Source organism: Blastomyces dermatitidis (genome assembly GCF_000003525.1).
Source record: "Blastomyces dermatitidis ER-3 genomic scaffold supercont1.9, whole genome shotgun sequence".
In the NCBI taxonomy this organism is placed as follows: Eukaryota; Fungi; Ascomycota; class Eurotiomycetes; order Onygenales; family Ajellomycetaceae; genus Blastomyces; species Blastomyces dermatitidis.
This window is the reverse complement of record NW_025544782.1, coordinates 3,158,989-3,171,429: the sequence shown is the minus strand read 5'-3', so window position 1 is coordinate 3,171,429 and position 12,441 is coordinate 3,158,989. Positions and strand designations below refer to the sequence as shown.

Here is a 12,441-nt window from a genome sequence, read left to right as displayed (position 1 = left end):
AAGTGCAGGCTTCTTCAGAGTGTGATAATTCCATCTACAAAATAATTCATAGTTATCATGCCAGAGTGGTTCTAGAACATCTCAAAAGATAGTGTACAAAGAGCAGTGAGTGAAAGAGCATCTGATTGATACTGCTTTGCTTGTTGAGAGAAAACTTCACACTCAGGCGAATGCCATGTATGCGAACAGATGAGATGTGAGAAAGAGATGAGAGTGATGAATCAGATTCAAAGAAGATCACTCTCTACTCAAAGGAATAAAAGAGAGGTGGCCACCACCGGAGTTGTATAATGATAACAGAAATCATATAATGATATAGTGATAGAACAATATAGCAATATAATAATACAGTGATATAGTGATATAACAATACAGCAATATAGCAATATAATGATAGACATTATACAATCAATCAGAAATCACTGAAATGAATACCTTCTCTAGCTGATATAAACAACACTCTTCTCTACTACCTGAACTGAAAGATATGCAGAACCTCTCAGAGAGTTTACTTAAAACAGTAAGAAAAGCAGCTGAGACTACTGAACTGAAATCAAAGCTCTGTATATGTATAAGAATTCTAAATGAGATTGAGACCTTGTATACACAGTGACAGACTGAGATAGAAGTTAAATAATAATTAATATTCACTGCAGATTAAGTATTCACTATGAAGAGCTTCACTGATATAATTATTATTATTAATAAGAATAGAGAAAACCAGATCTTAGATCTGCAGCAGAAGATTGAATATTTATATAGATAGATAACTACACTGAATCTGAAGATTTTATCATGATTATTTATAATCTCTTCAGAAGTGTACACATTATCAGAGACTACTGTGCAGAATGAGAATCTGAGTATAAAATATATCAAGTTAAAAGATCTACTGAAGTTACTAAGCTTTAATAGTAACTGAAAAAATAATGCTGTAATCAGCTGACTAAGTCAGATGTAATTATATTATCAGATTAAATATAAACTTATAGATAGACAGTTAACAGAATTCTAATAAGTTTTAAGATCTGTTATATTTCTATATAGAAAAGCAAAGTCATTGTAAATAACTAATAAAAAGATAAATCTTACAGATCTGAAGTGATATTCATTCTTATAAATATAAAATAAGTTTTTCAAATAAATCTTACACAACTTTGAGAAAGTGAATATATAAGATAAGTATTATAAATACTTCACTGAGTGTAGATAAGTGAGTGATCTTATATTATACTTCACACACTTCAGCTTATACTATTTCATATTGAATGAAGAGCTTTCAACATCATTCTGTTTACAGATCTTTATTCATAATCTTATATCTGAGTTAAGAGTAGAATGAAAATGCTTAATCTTGTAATCAGATACAGTGAAAGAAGTATATAACATTCTTATCATACAGAAATAAGTAAGTCAATTGTAATAGAAAATACTGTAATTAAGTATATCTCAGTGAAGAATAAGTAATCAGACTTCTATGACATAAGCTATATATTCAGATACAATAAATCTAGATCTGAATATCATTGCTAAAGCACTGAATCTTCTGAAAAAGAGATTCTCTAAGTGAAAATCTTGATATTATAAGCATTGAGCTTGCTTCAACTGCAGATGTTAAAATCATGATATAAAAGATTACACTCAGCATGCACAGTCAAGAGAGATAAGAGTAGACTGGTCACTGAGATCATGAATTTCACATTTGGTCTCATTTGGTCTGATTTCATACATTTCTTGGCGTGAATCCCGCTGGGACTAATCATTAAATAAACATGTAAAGTGACTATATATCAGATCTCAAAATGAAATCATGACTTGAAAAAAATGAGAAAGTGATCTCATTTGGTCTCATTTAGTCCCATTCTTGGCATAAAGTAACACTTTTTGGTAACACTCAAATGAGATTTAAAGTCATTTAAAGCAATAAAAATAATTTAAATTGAGAAGTGAAAATCATGATCCCATTTGAAAAATGTGACAAGAGTAGACAGTAAGTCTCACTGAGACAGTATGGAACTACTATCTAATGTTAGAACCGTGTAATGGGATCTGTTGAATTGGCAATGAAACTATCAAAAATTCTGGTCCTGGTCCCAGACACGGTCACACGGTCAGTCTAGATAAGAGAGTTAAAAAACTAGCAGAATTAGTGAGCTTGAAGACACTTATTAATATTCTATGAAAAGTCTTCAAAGTGAAAGAGATGCCTGTATTAGATGATTCTCTGAATTCTATGAATATAAAGAAGAAGCAGACTTCTGAATAAAATGTAAGTGAGAATGATGAAGTGAACACTCATCTCAATATCTTGAGATCTGAAATGTTAATATATAGAGAGCACTTGAGTAAGAATTGAGAGATAGCTGCAAAAGTGTTAGCAGATATAGAAGCTTCTACATAATATATTAATAATTATATTCTCTGAAGATTGAAAGAGATTCACTGAGTGAAGAATCTCTGATATATAAGATTATTTAATAACTGATATTTGATATTATCTACAAGAGTAAGAGTTCTCTTGCACTTCAGAGAATGATCTTACTATATTTAAGCATGAGAGCAGCAGAATGTGAAATACAACCTTATTCTCAGACTCAATTAATTTCAAAGGTTCAATTCACAGATTCAATGATGTATATATCATATACAGTTGACTGATAGAAAGAAAATGATTTATACAATTCTATTAACTGATATGAGAAGAACATTTCATATCTCTGATATAGAAGAATTAAATCTGCTTACACATCAATAAGTAAAGAGAACAATTTACAAGATCTCATCTGAAAGCATTCTATATGTCATACAGAACTCAGAAGCAGAGGAAATCAAGATAAAGAATATGCAGAAAAACAAGTATATGAAAAAGCTTCTGAAGAAGCATGAGAAGATCTTCTGAACAGATCTTTCACTGAAATTGCTGCTGAAATGAGAATTCATACATGAGATTGATATAAGAGACACAAAACCAGTTAATTAGAATGTGTACTCTCTATCACAAACACATCTTGAAGAACAGAAGTGTCAGATCACTGACCTTCTAGAATATAATCTTATACAATTCTCATCAAGCGCGTGAGACTTTTCAGTTCTATTTATGAAAAAGACAGATGAGAAGTGATGAATGTGTATTGATTATCAAGTACTCAACAAGCTTATGATTAAGAATAAATATTCGCTGTCACAGATTCAACAACAGTTGAATACAGTTGAAAATATCTGATATCTATCAAAGATAGTGAAAGTTTCTTTGTGAGAGTATACACAGAATACTAGCTGAATCAGAGATAGATCATACAATTGTGAAACACTAGTGACAAGCTAATCTGTATAAAGCTAGAGTGTATAACATGATCATGTGAGTATGACTGAATCTGATAGAGAAGAATATAGTTCAGAAGAATGTACAACTGTCAGATAATAACACAGCCACTTCCGAACTACTAGTATACAAATGTAAAGAGAGGCTCTAGCGGCCACTAATTAATTTAGTGTACAAGATTCAATATATAAGAAGCCGGCATACGCCTGTAATTGTACGCTGGCTTAAGCAACCTTTGAATCACATTCATACTCAGTTTTATAAGCACTTTCATTCTTTATAATGAGTAGAGAGTGAGATTGAAAGTATTAAAATATACAGAAGTATCTAAGTATTCTTTTAACACTTTTATATTTAATTCTATAGATATTGAAATTATCTGTATAAGAGTTTCTTATTGAGATAATTATTGAATTTCTTTATATTAATGTTGTTGAGTTATATATATATTAGCTATTTATTATTATTATAATTTCAATATTACTCAGAGTTACTGTGATATTATATCTATACTTATATTCAAGAGTTCTCTCATACTATTATTAGACATGATTATATTAATTATCAGATGTATAATATCTGTGAAATTGTAATTATATAAATATCTCATATATCTGAGATATCAGAACTCTTAGATCTTTTACTAATATTCTATTATAAAATCTTACTCTCTTTATAAGATCTTATTACAGAGTCAGAGTGACTGATAAACAAGCTTCTATCTGAGAACTTAGTATTTACTTAACTGTTTAACTATTTCTCTATTTCTTACACATTATTACACATTCAGATATCTTGATAAATAATTATCTTTAATAAGAAGATAATGCATGAATAATTGTTTCTAATAAGAAGATAATGAATATTTTTCTAGTGTAAGAGGTCTATGCTGAATAGATTGATATAATATTATAGATCTTATATAATAAAGAGAAAAATGTTAGAGAAGGAAAGAAAGAGAAAGTGCAAGAATCAGTGATCAAGGTGAATATTTATACATGTATGTAGTGGTGTACGCGGTGGAGCTTCGGGGCGGAAGAATATACACGCGTTTGTAGTGGCCGAGAATCGGTGATCAGAACATACACATTCGTGACGGCCGAGAATCGGCGATCGGGAATGAGGCGGTAGAAATCTATGAAGTGTACGAAATAGTCTATATAATTGATCGGGCGCAGCCCGCCACATCTGAGACTTCTTTTATAAGAGTTATTTATAATTTAGATAACTACTTCTGAGTGTCTACAGTAGAGTTCACAGAGATTAAAGTATATAAGTTTCTAGTTCTTTCAGTTATAATAGATAATTACTGACTGACTTAGCTTGAAATGTAATAATAAGTACTTATAGATAATTATTCAGATATTTATAACTTAATATAATATAACTATTAACTATTAGAAGTATTCATAGTAGAAATATAAAATATAGAGATTAATATATAATAGTATTTAAACTGAGTTATAAATTATAGTTGTAAACTTCAGTCTATATAGTTGTATGTAATTAAGAGCTGCTAACTCTATTAATTATATAAGAGATAAAAAAAGAAGTAAAGAATCTATAAGAAGTGAGATTTCTTACATTTCTAATAAGAAGATAATAAATATTTTTCAAGTATAAGAGATTTACACTGAATAGATTAGTGTAATATTTATAGATCTTATAATACAAAAGTGAAAAATATTAGAGAAGAAAAAAAGAGAAAGTGCAGAAATCAGTGATCAGAGTAAATATTTATACATATATATAATAAAGCTTTAAAATAGAAGAATAAAAATTTCATGAGTTTTTCAGCTGAGAATCAGTGACTGAGAATTGAATCTTTTAATAAAATTTATAAAGTGTAATGAAATAATCTATATAATTAATCAGACGCAGTCACGCAGTCTGTTACACTATACATAATTTATCTACTATAACTAACTACTGTATATATATACAGAACTTTGTAATTACAAAGCTACTTATAATAATAGAAAGTAATTATTATTATTATTATTATTATTTTATTCTTAAAGTTCTAAAAATGTTTTAATAATAGAATAATATTGAAAAAAGACTATTTAAATATTTATTCATTTAATAACTCTAGTAATTTATTATTAATATAACTATTTATTATAATTATTTATTTTCTAGAGAAAGATTTACTAATTAAATAGTTAGTTAATAATAAATCTACAGAGTAATTAACATAATTAATTATCTAACACTTATTTTCATCTAATACTCATCTTTGTAAATCAATTATAATTAACTTTAAATGTTAATATCTTAATAAATATTCATTATTTTATTTTTTTAATTTGTAATCTATAAATATCAAGACTTATAGTATAATATAATTCAAAGTTATTATAATATAGTTAAAATTGATTAAAATATAGATTCAATTAGAAAATAAAATACATTAAAATAAAATATATAATATTTTATTATAAATTAAGAAATATATATTATATATTATTGAAAATAATAATTCTTATATAAATATATAATAATTTAATAAATATTAAATTATTTTATATAAGAATTCTATATTTGAATTTTTAAGAATTTTTTTTAATTTTTTATTATATTTTTTTTATAAATTACAAGTAAAATATTGAAAATTCTTGAAATTTTAAATTTTGAAAAATAATTTATTAAATATAAATATATTTAAATGATTTGATATAATAATTTATTTAAATTACAATTTTAAAGTATAAATAATACACAGTTATTACAAAAATAGTATTTTAAAATATAAAATTTTATATTTTATTAAAAATATATATAATCTATAAGATATTTAATTTTTATATGAAAATAATTTATACTTATAAATATATTTACAAATATAGACTGTGTATTTTATTTTAAAATAGTATTTTAAAAAGCTTAATAAATTAATAATTATAGGTTATTTTCTCATAGAAATTTAATATAATATAATATATATCTACAAATTATTATTCTGTTTTTTAGAATAGTTTTAAATAAATATTCATTGAGATATGAATATTTGAAGTTGATTGTAATTGATTTACAAAGGCGAGCGTTAGGTGGAAACAAGCGTTAGGTGGTTGATTACATTACAGCATAAAGAATACAGCTGAGTGAAAATATATCATAATAAGTTATTCTAGACTGTTGTATAAATACCTATAACTATAGAATCTTCATAGATAACACTGATAAATTATTATTGAAGTGATCAGTAACTAATGGTTGGTTGGGTTGTATATAGTTAACTAAATAGTTACTCTCTCCCCCCCCAATTAATCAAGTTATTTATTTATTTATTTACCACGCCTCACTCGACCTCACTCAACCTCACTCAACCTCCTTGACATTTCTCCAAACCTCCAACCTCCAACTCTCCAACTCTCCAACTCTCCATATTTTCGCCTTCATCTCACATCCTCTCCTTGTTGTGGCTTCTTGTCGACCCATGGCGGCCACCGTTCCCTTCGCTTTTCCCTCATCCTAGCGTCGCTCTCGCTCTGTTGTGGATGGTATTATGCGACTTGTTTAGTTCGTGCCCGCTGCTCGTCCTCACTCGCCCGCGCTTCGATGACAGTTCCTCCTTGAATCCCCTTCGCTTTTGGCGCTTCGCCGATCCCCCCCCCTCCTCCTCCCCTTCTTCTCTCCCCCAAGTTGTCCGCTCGATCGCCCATTTCCAGTGGTCTCTCGTCCTCCATTCGTTCCTCTCTCTATCCCCGTGTCCCGCTTGCGGCTCTCCAGTCTGTTGGCTGCTTCCATGATGCAGGTGAGTTTGGTCGCGCATTATTATCTACTCATTTTAAATCCCCCTGCTATTTCAAAGTTGTGGCACTCTACATACATGATCTGCTCCTACAAGGTGGCCGATCAAGCCCCGTCCCCTCTTCTCTTCCCTCGAACTCCCTTCGCTCTCCCCGCTCTCCCTGCTGCCCCTGATCACCAAAAACGGTTGGTCTGGGTTAAGCCTCTCCGTTTACGAGAAGATCGGCAGATGCTGAGGACTCATACGAATGAGGGGACTTGGCCGAGTTATCTCTCCTTTGTCTGGCGTGCTGCTCGTCTCTTCACTCCAATTCCTCATTGATTTCCCTGCCAGCGATTTTGAACACCTTGAAGCTATTCCGAGCGCACGCGCTACGTTTAAACCACATACTGAACGGACAGGCTGATATTTGCCCATCTTCGCAGACCTCGACTTCACCACCCTATGATCACAGTGGAGGATACTCTGCACGACGAGGCCGCGCTTCACAACTATCTATCAGCGATGATAGCCAACACGTTACGGAAACAATTGGCTACATGTATGGCGATGATTACGACAAAAGGGACTCGAAACGATTAAGTTTCACTCCCTCCTCTATGAATGAATCCCTTTCTGTTACCTCCCCGCGTCGACAGAATCTACCGCAGCCTTCAGATTCGAACAATTACCAGCGACCGCTTCCTCTCAGAACCAGTTCAATAGACAGGTCCGCCTCCAATGACTCCGATCGCCAGTCTGCGGCGGAACCGGGCTCAAGTGATCGAGATGGTACAGGCCCATGCTCACAGGTGCTAACCCGTTCTCCCTCGACCACCACCTCGATATCTATCCCACTAAACGACATAGACTATGAGTCTAATCCTGCTGCTGCCGTGGCGCAGGAACTCAGCAACTTGGCTGCTCTCCGGAGAATGTCGATGGACGTAGGGGCTGCTGACCCGGACCTCCCATTGTTCGGTTCTAATTTTGGTATTCCTCCGATTCCCCCTTCGGGTGAGTCTGACGATGATGCGTCGCAGTTATTTTGGGTCCCCGCGCGCCTGCACCCGGGATTGGCACCCAAAGAGTTCAAGAGCTTTCTTGATGGCAAAGCAGAGCAAATAAAGCGAAGATCCGGCGAACTTACCATGACCGATTCGGAGCTACAAGTACAAGGTTTGACTGGGGGGTTGCGGCGGAAGAAATCCATGTTATCAAGACAAATAGATACCTCGGGCTCGGGAGGCCAGAATGAAGGAAATCAGCTTGATTCAGTATCAGAGGAGGTTTCCGTCGGACAAAGGCGTGCGAAGGATTCAATGGTAGACGATAGACCTATATTACCGCCTGCTCCGCCTGGCCATAGCCTGCGGAGATCGACCCGGACAACCTACCGTAGAGGGAGCTTAAAAACAGGAGATCGGATCCCGTACTCGAGACGTGCACCAAGACAGTCCGACCCTGACGCTGAAGCTGTCGCTCGACGGTCACCCCCGTTAGGCGAAGAAGAACCGCCTATCCTGGGACTAACTCGAGTTGCGACTGACCCAACGCATGGAGGCACATCTGGCTTTTCGCGGCCAACTAACTGGTCGCCAGCCAGCTCGGCTACTAACAATCTCTCTATCTCGTCAGGCGAATCTAACTCAGATCCTTTAACCTCTGGCAATAGGACTGCTTCTACCCCGCCGTCACAGACACGGTCATCATGGGACCTTAATGACCGCTCAAATTTAGAGCCATCCGCGGCAACGCAGAACGTGCATCAAATTATACAAACTCCGCCAGCAGACGTGAAAGAATCACCAGCTACTGCTACGGCTTCTACGCCAAACCATATTCCCGTACGGAAATCTTCGCACGACCCGCCTCCATCACAACCTCCACAAGCACCCCTCCCTCCTGAGCCTATTGGAAAAAGGAGCTCCAAACGAGCCGGAATTATTAGGCCAGCAAAGGAAAGTTCCCAGACGATTAATGACATTGCTTCTCGCCCGGCAGCGCTCCCTGGAAACAGCACGCGAACGGATACGCTTTCCTTCATCCCAACCCTGACAGACAGCTCCAATAAGAAGTCGGATTCGAAGAAATCGAAAGATAAAAAGGATGGGGAAGGTGGCCGGAAATCGAGCTGGACGTGGCGTCGAGGATCCGAGGAAAAGGATAAGGACAAGAAAAAGGAGGACGAGTCCAAAAGGTCTAAGGGAAGAATGCCCAAAATAGCTGAGAAGGTACATGACAACACCCGTCTAGATCTTTTGCAGGCATCTATCGACGGAGCGCAAACAGGCCGGGAGAGCGTCGTAATCGACCGTGCGGAGGTCAGATTGGAAGAAGAACGCCGGAAAGACACTGCGAAGCGGGGCGCTGGTAATGAATCAAAGAAGGAGAAAGAGCCAAGCCTATTCTCTTCCATATTTGGAGGAAAGAAGAAAGGAAACCTTGATTATAGCCAGAAGAAACATTCGTCAAGGACACTTTCGCCCGAACCGCAACCACGCGAGCTCAAACCGGATATCGATTATAACTGGACCAGGTTTCCTATTTCCAAAGAAAGAGAAATTTACCGCTATGCTCATTGGAAACTCGCAGAACCAAAACGTGCGCTACATTCGCAAGTTCTGCTAAGCAATTTCATGTATTCGTACCTCGCCAAAGTACAACAAATGCATCCTACATTAAGTATCTCCTCTGCTCCACAGGCTCAGCACCGTAAGAGGGAACACTCACAATCCGAGGACCATTCTCAACACCAGCGGCATCAGGTGAGTATTTATTCCGGACCCAAATGTGTCCATTTTCCTACGCTTCGTATTATCAAGTTGTTCTAACCGCAAATATTTGCTTTGCAGAGCCGAGAGCATGATAATTACAATAATGGGTCATATTATAACGAATCCCACTATGACTATGATAGCGATGACCGAGATGACCATCATTGGTCTCAATCTGGAGGACGGGGTACCTCCTCTCAAAACGGATCCGCACATGGATCGAACCAGCGGCAGCAATATGGAGCCTCGCGGTCCTCGTTCGGCGATGAGGCACAACTTGACGACGATGATGACATGTGGTGATATGGCGAAACCAACATTTCGAATAATGGGAAATTAATCTTTCCAGTGTTTCTCAACTACATCCTGCCCAAACAACCAATCATCCTATTACCCTTTGCCTCGTAGTGTGTCCCACTTTAATTTATACCCATGGGCCATATCTCCCTCGATATCCACTGAGATAACCTTAAGCGCACAAATGTATTCCCCACATTCAATATCCTCCTCAGCCTAGAATTGATTCCGCTCTCCATGCACCCAGTTACCCCCCCCGACGACGGCATTTCATAAAGATTACTCCGTTCTGGTTAGATTTTGGAAATCGCACCCGGATCCCCTCTCGTCTTCTTCCTGCACTATTTTCTTTATTGAATCAATTATGACATTACTCTTTTTTCCTTTTCCTGATTTTCTTTGTTGATGGCATAGCGGCAGGATTTTGTTTTCCAAATTTCTCTATTTTCCACCCACTTATTTGTTTTTGTTTCCCTTTCCGTTCGTTTCTTCTTTTCCCTCATCTTTGTTATTTCACAAAGCTGGCAAGTTTACCTATTATACCTCATTCCTAGTCTTCTATTACCAGGCGTCTTCTATTCATGGCCCTAACACCCCAAGTAACATTTTCACTCGTCGCTTTCTCGTGTCTTGCTATTTTGGCGTGGTGTTGTATTTCTCCCTCTCTGCGCATCTCGCACTTTTTTTCTTTTTTTATTTCCTCTGCCCCTTTGAAAATTTTGAAAATTGCTATGACGAATACTGTCCTAGGTGGCATTTAACTTCGCCGGTTTTGTAGTATTCTTGTTGTTTTTGTATTATTTTTACTTGTCTTCCGCTCCCCCTGAATCGTCCGTAACTAGTTATATATTCTACATGTACGTATTCAGGACAACAGGAACACAGCTTATTGTCCGACCCCTTTTTTTATTTTTTATTTTTTATTTTTTACTTTTATTTATCACTGACCTAGAATCTTGAATGTGTCAACCACTTTCTAGGAACAGATTTTATTAATGTTGCCTGAGTGTTGGGGAGACAAAGGAGAGACAAAGGAGAGGATAATGGATCAATGTTTCTAGCTGGAAGTTTAGGGATCGCCGTCCTCTACCCCCCCTTCCACAGGTAAAGACTTGAAATAATGCCCAAAAGGAAGAGTGATTGGCGCAAAAGTGCTCCTCCTACACTGTATGTGGTTGGGAGTGCTTGGATAATAGCGCCTATCGGAGGAAAGTGCGGAGGGGAAGTGCGGAGGGAGCAAGAAGGCTGAAACACAAGCAATGATCGGATTATTGGTGTGTCAATTTTAGCTCGCGGCACAAAGGTTGTGGGGCGGAGCCGCAACCGCTCCTAGCAATTGATTGGACGGATTAAGCGCTAGTTATTCCATTGCCCGTTAGCCGCCGTTTTTAGGGAGGTAATATTAATACTGCATCCAACATGGCTGTTACAATGTACTCCTCTCAATTGACGTTTTGCTACTTAAACCTTCTACTTGTCCCCTCCATCATATGCCAAATATGACCTACCTCTTCTGTCTAGGGTAGTTTTGTAAAGCGAAAGTCGGCTACACCATACCCAAAGAGCTTCAAGGGGAGCGGGGAGGGAGCGCGGCTTGGAGTGTCCTCCCCTACCCTACCCTCCTCGGCCAACCCCCCGGGACAACATTGTGGTCAAGGGTGTGCGACATTTTCTGACCAGCAAATGAGCATGATGTTCTTCATCACTTCCAAAGTTGAACGTCGTATGTCCAGCTGTTGTCTTGACCCGTACTTACATATATGTATATACAGATCAGTTACAAGGACTTGCTCAGTGTATTCAATCTGTATGAACGCCATATCGCCAGGTGTGACTGCTATTATTAGAAGTAAATAAGCCCTGGTGGACCTCAGTCAAAGGTAAAGGAAGGGAATGGAGAAATGAGGACTGAGAAATGAAGCAAATCCGAGTGGCTCTATACATTCTTAAACAGTAAAGCCATCGTTACGGGGCTGTCCATCATGAACTTTGCAAGACATGTACGGCAGCAGTTGTTGCCTTTGGTTGAATTTTGGTTAGGTCCTGTCTTCATCTAGAAGGCTCCGCCAGTATCCTTGATGAAATTGGTCAACAAATAGTAAATCATCATGATGTTGGGCGACGTAGTTCAAATACAATACAGGCAAGCTCTTACTGAAGCCAAGTTCTATAGGGGAACGGAAACCCACATAACAGTCTTAAATCTTTTTGCATGCCATCGTACATCTTGCCGCGTATGGACTTCATTATTCGCGATATGTACGGACCTACTTATTATTTAAACTGCCTGGGTGGTGCTATGGATGGATGAA

At 36.6% G+C, this 12,441-nt stretch overlaps 1 protein-coding gene across 2 annotated transcripts; it reads left to right on the top strand.

Moving 5' to 3' along the window:
* The first annotated feature begins 6,473 nt into the window (after window positions 1–6,473).
* Window positions 6,474–12,439, top strand: BDCG_07812. 2 transcript variants are annotated; one of them, XM_045423598.1, is made up of 3 exons: window positions 6,474–7,079; window positions 7,502–9,823; window positions 9,911–12,439. In XM_045423598.1, exons 1-3 carry the CDS (start codon window positions 7,071–7,073, stop codon window positions 10,133–10,135), a joined length of 2,556 nt encoding a protein of 851 aa, XP_045282311.1. In that variant the 5' UTR covers window positions 6,474–7,070; the 3' UTR covers window positions 10,136–12,439. The 2 variants fall into 2 exon arrangements, with proteins under 2 accessions (XP_045282311.1, XP_045282312.1); XM_045423597.1 differs by having other exon boundaries at window positions 6,502–7,079; window positions 7,478–9,823; window positions 9,911–11,542.
* The last annotated feature ends 2 nt before the right edge of the window (window positions 12,440–12,441 follow it).